The sequence below is a fragment of the Pelodiscus sinensis genome, chromosome 8 (assembly GCF_049634645.1).
Source record: "Pelodiscus sinensis isolate JC-2024 chromosome 8, ASM4963464v1, whole genome shotgun sequence".
NCBI classification, from domain to species: Eukaryota; Metazoa; Chordata; order Testudines; family Trionychidae; genus Pelodiscus; species Pelodiscus sinensis.
The window spans coordinates 33,750,573-33,763,346 of NC_134718.1; the positions used below are offsets into that span (position 1 = coordinate 33,750,573).

Here is a 12,774-nt window from a genome sequence, read left to right on the forward strand (position 1 = left end):
TGGCCACGGACGCTTTTCCACAAAAAGTGCTTTTGCGGAAAAGCGTCTGTGCCAATCTAAACGCTCTATTCTGAAAATGCTTTTAACAGAAAACTTTTCCATTAAAAGCATTTCCGGAAAATCATGCTAGTCTAGACGTAGCTGCTGTGTTTCTGAGAGCTGGATATTTGCCTAGGTAGGTAGGTAGTACAGAGGAACAGGATGTTGATATACACCACGATCTCACAGAAATCCTCCAGAGAGATATCTAGGCAAGTTTTTCCTGAAGGCTTCATGGCAGTGCAGTTTAGTTTTTTCCCCTGTTGTGGGACCTTGTCCCACATAGGCAAGCTGATAGATTCACTGGCCCCAGGGCAAGGTTGAGGGCAGGGGGTTGGCACCAGGCACTTTACTAGTAGCAAGAGTCACAGCTTACTGAGCCATCCTCATCATAGGTATGTCCAAGGATTGGGGTAAAGCCCCTCTGTAGTCCTGGTCTTCCTTTCCAGGGGCAGACTCTGCAACGGTGTGGAGAGGCTTGAGGGGAACCTGTGCCCGTCCACTAGTCCAGGCTCCAGCCCAGAGACTCTTAAGGTAGCTACAGCTGACAGGATTTTTCCTTTTAGCCCCAGACCAATATCCTCTTCCTTGGGTCACTTCCCCAAATGCTTCCCTGAATACCATCTTCCTGGTACCTGAGTGAGTCCTCTCCTGATTCTGCTCAGCACATTTCCCACCTTGCAGCTGTCAGCTCTCTGGTAGTGTACCACTTACTCTCAGCACTTGGCTTTTCTCCTCTCCCTTGCCTTTCCTGAGGAGAAGCCTTTTAAACTAGCCCCAGCAGGCCTTAATGGGCTGCAAGTGCTCTGATTAGCGTGCTGCTTCAGGCAAGTGCTTAATTGGCCTCGGGTACCTGCATTAATTACCTGGCCACTTCGCTTAGGTAACAGAAAACTATTTACCTAGCTCTCTCTATGGCTGTGTCTAGACTGGCAAAAACTTGCCAGCTGTCTACACTGGCTGCTTGATTTTGCGCAAAAGCACTGACATTCTACTGTCCGAAATCAGTGCTTCTTGCGCAAATGCTTTGATGTTCCCGTTCGGGGAAAAAGCCCTCTTGCGGAAATGTTTTTGCGCAAAAGGGCCAGAGTAGACAGGCAGCAAGACGTTTTGCGCAAAAGCAGGCTAAACGGAAAAAACCCTGAGTGGACGCTCGGAGGCTTCGTAGCCACAATCAGCTCTTGGACTTCCTGGTAACCCGAGCCTCCTTAAAGCAGACGCAGGCTGCTGAGGTCACAAGGCAGGAGCCCTCTGGCCACAGCTCTGCCACGTGGCCCCTGCCATCCAGCAGACACCCCCCTGAGCACAATGGCAGCTCCAGGTGGGGATCAGCCACTCACACCCCCAGCACAGGAGGCCCCCAGGGCCAGAAAAAGAAGGGCCCCATCCTGGTCCCCGGGGGAGCTGGAAGCCCTCCTGGATCTCTGGCAGGAGGAGGAGGCCCTGCACAAGACCCGCTCCTGGCGCCGGAATGCCGACATTTTTTCCCGCATGGCCCAGGCGCTCGCCCAGCAGGGTCATCCAGCCCGGACCCTGGAGCAAGTCCGGGCAAAAGTCAAAGAACTGCGCCTGGGCTCTGTGCGGGCCAGCGAGGGCCAGGGGACAGGAGCCGACACTTGCCCCCATTACCAACGGCTCCACACCATCCTGTGCCAGCCAGCACCAGAGGCACCAGATGTCCCGGTGGACAGCAGTGTGTCAGAGGACGAGGCCAGCACTGCCACCCTGCAGGCCCCCTCCGGCAGTCCTGATGTCTCCCGTGCATCCTCAGAGGCCGGGGAAGGATCCACTGGTGAGTGTTGCACTTTGCACTCACAAGGGCGGGGGTGGGGTGGGGAGAGGAGGGATAGCACGTCACTCAGGCCACGTGAGCTGCACGCTGTGTAGCATTAGGCAGGAAGCAGCACGTGCCACCACGTGCAGCCTGGTGACCAAGCGGGATGTGGCCACGGCAGGCAGCTACAGGGCACGCCTGGGACCGTGCTGCTCACACACATCCGGCGGGACCAGGGGGAAGGGTGGATGCCGGCTGGAACCAGCCAGGGCCCCAGGGACTCAGGCCAGAGCCCGCACTTCCGCAAGGGTGCAGCACACAGAATGGCAACACTGTGCCATGCCTGGCTGTGAGGCACAGCCAGCTGCTCCTGGGAAAACCGCAGCATCACAGCTCTGTGAGCGTGGCCCCCACTGAGCCCCTCGCCTGCTCCCGGTGCCTTGGCTGGCTCCCCAAGGGAAGTCCCCACTGCAGCCACACATGTCCCCAGGCTATGTGTGTGAGGGCTAACGGGAGGGGAAGTGCTCGGGCCGGCCCTAGGGCCACCTGAGTTTTGCTGCAAGGATGGTACACTCCCCAGTCACCCCTGGTTCTGTCCAGGAGACATCCCACGTGATGGGGATCTGAGAGCCCAGACCACGTCTGCCAGATGTGCTCCCAGGCACTGTGTGGGGATTCATCTCGCTCCCTGTCAAACACCAGTGATTAGCCCAAAGCCTCACAGCCTCCACCGGCAGGGAGTTCTACAAGTGAACACAACACAAGCGCCCTCCCATTCTCCACGGGGCCAGGACACAGACCGGTTGTTCCAATACATGGAGGAGGACCCTACTCCAGGGGCGCTCCTGTATGCAAACATACAACACAGGGGACGGGGGTAACCGAGTGTGCCCAAGCCACACTACTGTGGTGTCACCTGGACTCAGGGATGGAGGGCATGAGGTGTGGGGACAGTGGTTGGCCTGCCTGTCTGACCCATCCTTTCTTCTCTTCCCTGCAGCAGGACCAAGCACAAGCCAGGGACCCTCTAGTCCTGCAGCAGCGGCAGCAGCAGCATCCCCAGCCGCCCAACCACCGAGGCAGCGGCTCTGCAACCAGGACCAGCTCCTTCGGCGCCACGTGCAGGCCGTCGAGCGCATCGAGGCAGCCATCACTTGGCGCATGGAGGTGGACCTGCAGTGGGTCCAGGAGACCTGGGCCGCCTTCCAGGCCCAGTGCATCCGCATGGCAGATTCTATTGTTACCGTCACCGCCCATATTTGCCATGCCGTCCACTATGGCATGGCCTTGCCCCATGCCATCCCTCCCTTAGCACTGCCCCTCGCCCCTCCTGCTCCTGTCCCTGCCCCTCCTGCAATGGCCCATCCTGCCGCTGCTTCTGCCCCTCCTGCCCACCTCTCTGTGCAGCCTGCCCCGATGTGGCCTGCCCCCCATGTGCAGAGGCCACCCCTCCCAGGAGTAGCTCCTCCCCCTACCTGTTCAAGGTCTCCTCCCCCTCTCTCCTTTGTAAATAAAAACATACAAGTTTTTCTGTTGAAAACAAAACTGTGTTGGTGTTTATTGGGAGGTAAGGGAAGGGGAGGGAGTTGTACAGGGAGACTGAGGCGACCCTACTAAGGGACCTGTGCTAACATGCCTGTCAGGGCCTCTCAGATGTGCACCCCATCCTGGTGCGCCTGGCGGATGGCAGCTGTGTGGGGCTGTTCGTAAGTCTGGGCCTCGGCTGCCATCTCTGCAGGGAGGAAGGCCTCCCCACTCCACTCCACAACGTTGTGGAGCACGCAGCACGCTGCCCCTGGGCATGGAGTGCAGCATCCTCCCCCCTACCCCACTCCCCTGGGACTTAACTCCATGACGATGACACCAACGGTGGATCTGCCCATCCCAACTGGTGTGCCACCGATCGGTAGCTGTCCGAGGTGGCCAGCTTCCATAGAGCGATGGCGACCTTCTTGTTGACGGGGATGGGTGCCTGCAGCTGGGTGGTGGCTCTCTGGAGCGCAGGGGTGAGCCAGGCACACAGCTCCAGGAACGTCTGCTTTCGCATGCGAAAGTTCCGGAGCCATTGCTGGTCGTCCCATTGCCCCAGGACCAGCCGGTCCCATCAGTCCATACTGGTGTCCAGTCTCCACAGTGGCCTCTCCACCCTGGGGTGGTGATGCCACAGGGACGCCATGGCTTCCCTGGTGAGGGAGTCCAAAGCGGTCTGCGCCTCCTGGTCCTGGAACAGGAGGGCACCAGCCTGGAGCACCAGCTGCAGGCACTCCAAAATGGCTGGAAGGGGCCAGAGCAGGCACATGGCCACCCCTGTCTCCATGGCAGACAAAACAAGGCAAAAGAAAAAAAAAACCAGGCAAAAGCACTAGGTGGCAAAAGGCAGTGATGTCCAAAAGGCAGAGGGCAACCACCAAAACTGCTACGGTGTCAGTCCCTGCAAGTGGTACTAAAGCACAGAGCAGGAGAGAAATGGCTGTCCAGGGAGATCCCTTTAAGCACGTGTCTCAAAGGATCTCCATCCCTCGCCCCCGGAGAGGGCTGGTGCCCTTTTGCCCTCTGCAAAATGGTTCCGGGCTTCTGCTTTTGTGCAAAAGCGCGCTGCCAATGTAGACACGCTTTTGTGCAAAAGCGCATCGTTATAACGATAACTCCGTGCCAATCTAGACACGCTTTTGTGCAAATACTTTTAACGGAAAAACGTTTCCGTTAAAAGTATTTGCGCAAAATCATGCCAGTCTAGACGTAGCCTATATGTGCCCTCCACCAAACTATTGTAGCCAGCTGCCCTGGGTCTGTCACAGCTCTAATTTCTTTTCTCCTGCACTCAGAACAGGCTAGATCAATATGAATTATTTTAAAATTTCACCTTTGTCACTGATAGACATTTTTTCCCTCTGAGTTCTTCATTTATTTCAAAATGTGTTTATGTAAGTTAAGAAAAACAAATGAAATGCCTCAGTTAATTATGCCACTATTTCTTCCAGTAAAGTCTGAATGCTTAAGCAAATTCACACTAATGCATCTGTGAGTGAATATTGCTAAAAGAACCAGCTGAAAACAATATATTCAGTTTCTATACCTCTTAAAATATCTAAAGGAACTAACTTTTATTATAAAAATGTTTCCTTCATAATACCAGGGCGCACAATTATGGAAATCTAAACATTTTCCACATTGGTTTTTGATCCAAGGTATGCAAAGTCCCTTCATGTTCTGTTTTGATACTTGTTTAGATATTGTTAATACATATCATCTTTGTGTATATCTATGTTATAATTTGAAAAAGAATTTGGGAGTAACTGATGTACACATTTTTTAGAAAATTTTGTTTTAAATACTTGCTATGATTTACTTTGCTGTTTTGGAAATTTGCATTGTAAAATACGATTAGCTTTTTTTAATAGGACAGGAAGGATGATCCAGTAGTTAGGGCACTAATGTGGAACTTGAGACATAGACTTAGTTCTCTGCTCTGGTACAGACTCACTGTATGAATTTTGGGAAGTCATTTTGTGTCTCTCTCACTTCCTCATCTCCCCAAGAGTACTGTGAGGTATAATGATGATTATGTTCACTAAAGGTTGTGAGGTGCTCTGATACTACAGTTATGGGAACTATATAAGTAGATGTATTGTAAAGGTCTTAGATAATAAAGTGTTGAAGAGAATAGAGGTAAAAATTAAACATTTCAGAAAGAAAATATAGGCAGTCCCCGAGTTATGCGGATCCGACTTATGTCGGATCCGTACTTATGAATGGGGCTTTTCTCGCCCCGGAGGATGCGGGCGGCAGGACTGCCCAGACACGCCGCGGTCCCGCTGCCTGCGGCCTCCGGGGTGAGAAAAGCTTCTCCGCGTCTCCCTGGTCTGAGGCCCCCCCCAGCAGGCCAGGGAGACGCGGAGCAAAGCCACAGAGGACCCGGGCGGCGGCACCGCGGCGTGTCTCGGTCCCGCCACCCGCGTCTACATGGTCTCAAAAGAGTTGCTTTGCCCCGGGCTTCCTGTAGTCAGCTGCTGGTCAGTTTCAGCGCGGCTGAGTCTGGATGCCAGTTCCGACTTAAGTACAAATTCAACTTAAGTGCAGACCTACAGTCCCTATCTTGTACGTAACCCGAGGACTGCCTGTACATACAAACAGATAAGCAAGACACTTTGTGAGCATATAACACGGAAAGAGAGCTTAAGCTCGTATTGCAGTACAAGTAAAAAGCATTAAAAGCCTGATTTTGGCAATAGGAGATTCTAGTGGATGAGAGAATTGTTAGTTAAATCTGGATAGTCTGAACTATCAAGTACTGTAGTAAGGATACAGGCGTCAGAAATAACTCAAAGGAAGAGAGGGAGTATGGAAATACCAGGACCAAATACATGAGATTGGAGGCATATGGCTGAGTCTTTGAGGCCCCTTTTTGTGAACATGGCATTAATGAAAGACAAAAAAGTACTCAGTTTGTGACTATCATGTCGTCTGTATTACTGAATAAAAACTAAAAGAAATCAATGACAATGGGCCGGTTATAGGCTTCCTGGATAACCATAAAAAGATGAAATGCTTCAGTCAGAAGAAGTGCAGTGTGTTTAAACTGGCATCTTGTGATGGGGTTGCTTGAGTTGGTTCTGGCTGAGTAAGGTCTTTGTCCAAAGTTGACTCAAGTCAAAAGAAAGACTCTGCACAGCTTTTCAAGATAGTTTCTGGCTTTTTTCCCTCTTCTCATAAGGCAAACAACTATTAAATGCACTTAGTGTCACTTTTATAGTGGTAATACAGTTTTTATTTTCTTTCATATTCTGATCTTGTGCCTAATCTGTAGATTATTTGAGAAATAATGTGTCTTGCTGCAGCTGGAATGTAGTTAACAATTCTTCTTGATGAATGAATCAGAATATAACCCAGTTCTCTCTCCATTAGCAGTGTTGATTTTGCAGTGCTCATAGGAGTTAAAAGCAATAAGAGCTGTCAGTAAATAAGATTGATTAAAGTCTCTGCAAAAAAAATGAGATCTCTTGAATGAGAGTGCACTTTTGATATGTTTTCCTGCATAACTGCACTTCAAGAAACATCATCGGAGGTGATGGTTCTCTGCTGGGTCCTGGAGTTCTAGGGCTCTCCCCTGTCACCCCCTGGCCCAGCCTTGATCCTTCTCTGTAGTTTGAGTTTGTGTTCCCTGCTCAGCACTAGGGATGTTAAAGACTAGTCCACTATCAGATAAGCATATGCTTATCGGATAGTCTTTTGACTAGTCGATTTTACCTTCTCCCCCTCCCCCGCTTGCTGACTGTATGAGATAGAGGCAACAAAGGGTGGGGGAAGGGGTACTTCAAAGTGGCAGCACTGCACAAACCCGAAGGCGGCGTTTCAAAGGGGCAGCCACCGCACAGCTGATCTGCGGATCAGCTGTGCGGTGGCTGCCCCTTTAAAAAATCACCTCCACACATTTCAAAGAGGCAGCAGTGGAGCCCAATGTCAGCTGAGGACTCCCCGTGTTCCACAGCAGCTGCCCCTTTGAAATGCCAGAGGCTGCCCTTTTGAAATGCTGTGGATCAGCTGTGTGGCGGCTACCCCTTTAAACGCCACTTCTCGTGTTTCGAAGGGGCAACTGCCGTGGAGCCCAGGAGCTGACTCTAGGTTCTGGGGAAATGCCACTCAGAGCCCGGGATCAGCTGGGGAGTCCTGATCCCGGACTCTGCGGGGCACTTCCCCAGAACCCTTGGCTCTTGGGCTACATCTACACTACAAGTTTTGGCAAAAAATATGTTAATAAGCAGGGCTCGCCAAGCGGCGGCGAGCCCCACTCGCCAGACGCACAGTTCGGCACGCTGCGCATGCTCAGACCATGCTGCGCATGTGCTTATCGCACTGCATGGCTGTGCCGGCTTGTAATCTATTTTCCACGGGCGAGTAGATTACACTAATTGTCAAGCCCTGCTAATGAGACTAATTTGAATGAGTCATGATCTTGTTTGCATATTTTCTGCCGATCCTTTTTGCGGTAGGTGTTTTTGCAAAAAACAAGCAGTGTGGATGTTTTACTTTGCGCCAAAACCCCTTTTTCCGCAAGATTGGTATACCTCCTTTTTGGGGGCATAAGGATGCAGCGGGGGCTCTTGTACATTTCAAAGGTGGAATGTGGAAGTGCCTATCGACTAATCGATGGAAATTCCATTGACCAGTTAATTAGTCAATTAACCGCATTTTAACATCCTTACTCAACACTCCTTCTGGGGAGACAGAGCAAATATACTGTTGATACTCAGGCTGATCTTAAAGACTCTCTAACCCACGATATAGTAACTAGTATCCATGAAAAGTGGAGAAATGAACACATGCAAGCATGCCTGAAAATGCTCAGAGAATATTTCTGGTTGGATAAACTTACAAACTAGATATAGGACCTTGAATGTGATTCAGTCCAAAAAACTTGTGAAATTGTAAACATCTGGAAAGTTTCTGTTATTCCAGTTAAAGATTGTATTGCACATCCTGGGCCAAAATGCTTTGTTGCTAAGTACAGATGGAAGCTTCAGACTTGAGCTAGGTTGGTCAAACTGATGAGAGAAGTGGGTGGAAAATTCTCATCTTGTTGTGGCAAGGATATAAAATGTCTTTTTTCCCTAAAACCGCAGTTGCAGTTGTTTTTAATTCCACTTGTTTCATGTTTAAAAATAATATTTAATTTGACGATCCTGGATACTAATCTTAAATTAGTTGAAGAGTCATGTGAATCAAACTTCTAACTTCCTTTTCAGCAATAAATTGGAGTCCGATTCAGTGACAGCTATGCTGCTATAATTAGTGTGCTTTCCTGAGGCAGGGAAGATTGATGTCTACCATTTGAGAAATAGGTGTACAATGTTAGTGAGGTTTTTTTATACACTGATACAGATTTGTTCTCCCTAGTCTGCAACTTAACCTTAACATCTAATGTGTGCTTTGGGTTTTTCCCTCACTGATTCAGGCATAACTTACATAATAAAGTGCTTTGTTTCAATCTTTTGTTAACTAAGCTGTCTTTTTATCAGATCTGTACCTGAAACTGGAAGATGTTACCCGAAAGTTTAATAAGCCGTGTATAATGGATGTGAAAATAGGCCAGAAAAGTTATGATCCATATGCTTCAGCTGAGAAGATTCAACAACAGATCAGCAAGTACCCATTAATGGAAGATATTGGGTTCTTGGTGCTGGGCATGAGGGTAAGACTTAGTCTTTTGTCGTATTCAAGTTCAGTTTATGCTCTGATCGATTGCCAAGAATTAACAAGATTTAACAAGTAGTTTTTAAAAACACACTTCTATTGCTCTTGTGTCATTAAAATGTTATCTGAGTAAATTCATGAGTACTGATATGTCATATAAAATGTATTTAAAACCAAAACTAATATTTAAAGCAAGCGTTTGTACAATATTCCTTCCAAGATCTAGCCTTACATTGAAAATGGAAATGAGAATGATATAGAAATTTGTCAAACTAGAAATTGGTTGTTTTAAAACTGAATTTAAATGTCCCAAAGATTTATTTTTCACTCGTTATATAATTTATGGGGATTATCAAAGCAATTTTCCCTTAAAAATAATTTATAAACAATGTATTAGTTACTTTGCATAGTAATAAGTCCACATTTTAATGTGTTTTTATTATTTTGGTACATGAAAAATAAAAATATTTAAAAATAGAATGTTTTCATGGAACATCTTGTCAGTAATATACACATTAAGACAGCTTTTGGCTTTGCTTTCAACACTATAGATCCATCATGTAAATGTCTACATTAGCTCAATTCTGCACACGAATAGTCCAATAGTCAGCTGTACTCATGTACAGTGAAGAACATGCTTAAGTGTTTGCAAGGATCAGAGCCTAAGATATTAAATAAAAACAGATGCTATATTTCTGAGATGAAAAGAAATTTGATGTTGAAATTTCAAAGAAATTTGTTGTACATGGACAGATGCACACATTACAATCTGTTTTTTTTAAATGTTTTATTTATGCTTCTAATACTTTCTGAATTTTCAGTTTTTACTATTAACAATAAACAAAGTCACATTTTTTGGCATTGTTGGACTTTAGTTCATGAAGATATTGATTAGATCATGTGGAGAGACACATGGTGCACTCCATCACCAAAGACAGTGCTCTACAGCCTGATTGACTTTTTTATCTTCACGATTGTTTCAAATAGGAATTTTTTCTCCCCTATCCATGTCTTTCTTCCGGTTTATAGAAGTAACATTTCTTTATATTGCCAAAACACTTTCCAACCCCTTTGCACTAATTATTGAGCTCATGACAGAGACTGATAAACTAAAATAATTGACAAGGATTTTACTTACAAACATTTTTGCTCGTTTTTACTAATATGAGGTAATTTTGAATAGATTAATTGCATCAGTCTTTCCTTCACGATCATGTTTTGGTGTTGATCCAGAGGGTCTAAACTACACTTCTCTGTCGGCAGAGAGATGTAAATTAGATGTATCGAAAATGCAAATGAAGTGGGGATTTAAATATCCCACGCTTCATTTGCATAATGTTGGCCGCCACTTTTTTTGAAACGGGGCTTTTTTTAAAAAAAAAAAGGCAGTTTAGATGGGGCATTTTCGATAGAAATGCCCCATTTCAAAAGATCCCCACTTCATTTGCACTTTCGATGCGTCTAATTTACATCCCTCTGCTGACAGGGGTGTAGTTCAGACTGAGTCTTAGTGTAATACCAAAGAATTACTCTGGGGAGAAAAAATAATATAGACCATGATGCTGCTCCTTGTTACTTATGTTGGGGACCAAAAACGCACGTTGAGACTTGTTCTTGAGTATAGATGGATAATCTATTAATGATCGGTAGTCTCCTAATCTGAAATTTTGATTTGTTAGTTTCTGATGTGTGCATTTGCTTACGCTTTAATGGACTGAGGGAAACAGAGTAGGCAAAAAGTAAATACAAAAAAAAATCACTAGTTTCTTGAGTACTGTATTGAGTGTGTTCTCTATCAGAAGCAAACTTTTCAAACACCAACCACTCAAGCCTTTGTATACTTGTATCTAAATAGAAACTCAGTGTAATGCATGTTTGAGATGGGAGAAGGGAAGGCTGGGGTTACAGACCTTTAGAACATCTGAGCTAAACTGCTGCATCTTTTTTTCTCATCCTTGCCTGTCTCACTCCAGGTTTAAAATAAGGCTTTTTTCACTTATATTATTACTAATCCTGGAAAATGTACTTGTAACGATCTTGCACAATTTCTCTTTATACTGAAATGTTAAGCTGCTTATTCTGGATCATGAAGCATTTTGCTCTCAATTCTATAAACCAGATCATGATTTTGGAGTGCATTTAAAAACTAAGCTTTATAGCTTTGGGGGCAACAGAGAGCTCCTTTGCATTAGAAGAACTATTGCATGCACTTAGATCTTCCCTAATCTTCTCTATACAGTAATTTTGTACATCGATTGACATGTTTTGTTGCAGCCTATCAACCAGATTATCCTTTTCAGCAAGACTTTATTTTTCTATGGATTTACTACACATTTCAATTTGTCATGCATTTTTGTCTGTGTTTATAGTAGATGAAAAGTGTTACTCCTCGAATCATAGAATATTAGAATTGGAAGGGACCTTGAAAGATCAAGTCCAGTCCCCGGCAGTCATGGCAGGACCAAGCACCATCTTGCTCCGTGGTATCTAACACACTAGCCACTAGCCACACATGGCTGTTTGACCAGTTGAATGTGGCTAGTTTCCTATAGCTTCTGCTTCAGAGCTGGTTGGATACCATGGATCTAGAACATCCCTGACAGATGTTTAACTAACCTGTTCTTACATATCTCCAATGATGGACATTCCATAACCTTCTTCAGCAACCCCCCTGACAGAAACATTTTCCTAATGCCCAACCTAAACTTCCTGTGCAGCAATTCATACCCATTACCGCTTGTCCTATCATTAGAGGTTAAGGAGAACAATTTTTCTCCCTCCTCCTTGTAACACCTTTTTAGGTGCTTGAAAGCTGCTATCATGTCCCCGCTTGTTCTCTTTTCCAAACCTTCAAGAACAAACTTCAAAGAGAAACTGCTGAGCTACAGTTCATCTGCAAATTTGATACCATCATTTTAGGATTAAACAAAGATTGTGAATGGCTAACCAACTACAAAAGCAGTTTCTCCTCTCTTGGTGTTCAAACCTTCATATCAGCTGCTAGAAGTGGGCTTCATCCTCCCTGACTGAATTGACCTCATTATCTCTAGCCTTACTTTTGATTAGAACTCTTTTTTTATGCCTGTAATTTATACCTGCCTCTGGAATTTCCACTACATGCATCTGACGAAGTGGGTCTTTGCCCACGAAAGCTTATGCTCCGATAAATCTGTTAGCCTATAAGGTGCCACAGGACTCCTCGTCACTTTTGCAGATTCAGACTAACATGGCTACCCTCTGATACTTGGGTTTATAATGATTATTTTGAAGATAATTCCCATATCTCTGATGCTTTTTACTCTAAATTACTGACATCAGCTCTTAACTGCAATTCCTTTTCTAGGTATTGTTTGGGGTTTTTTGTTTAGGAACTGTAATATGGACAGGTAGTACTTTCGTAACAATATATAAGAAACTGTGCAGGAAGAATAAAATGACTAAGCTGAAGCAATTGGATTCCAGTCCCAGAAGGAAGGATGGAGATTACAGCTCTGCTGGAATGTGGCTTTTTAAACTATTATTGTTCTTGTTATATAACCTCTCTTTTCTGATCTGTAAAACACTATAGTTTGTGTTTGTATAGTTCACTGACAGTGTAAATAGAATGCTTATTTTTACATTATTTTATAGTTGTGACAGCTAGTGTTTACATTCTGTCGTTAATTGAGGTAGTCTTATTCACATGGAAAATTCGTTCCACTTCTTTCAGTTATCTTCACAACTGTAGTTCATCTGCGCACCAGGCTTTCTTTGTCTAGTGGCATTGCAAT

General features: G+C 45.7%; 1 protein-coding gene across 2 annotated transcripts in view; it reads left to right on the forward strand.

Annotated features, from left to right (window-relative positions):
- Positions 1-12,774, forward strand: part of IPMK (inositol polyphosphate multikinase) — a 96,553-nt gene that overhangs the window by 58,065 nt on the left and 25,714 nt on the right. For both annotated transcript variants that reach the window (XM_075935027.1, XM_006131978.4), the window contains exon 4: positions 8,830-9,002. In XM_075935027.1, coding sequence (XP_075791142.1) covers positions 8,830-9,002 — 173 coding nt within the window. The remainder of the gene's footprint in view (positions 1-8,829; positions 9,003-12,774) is intronic.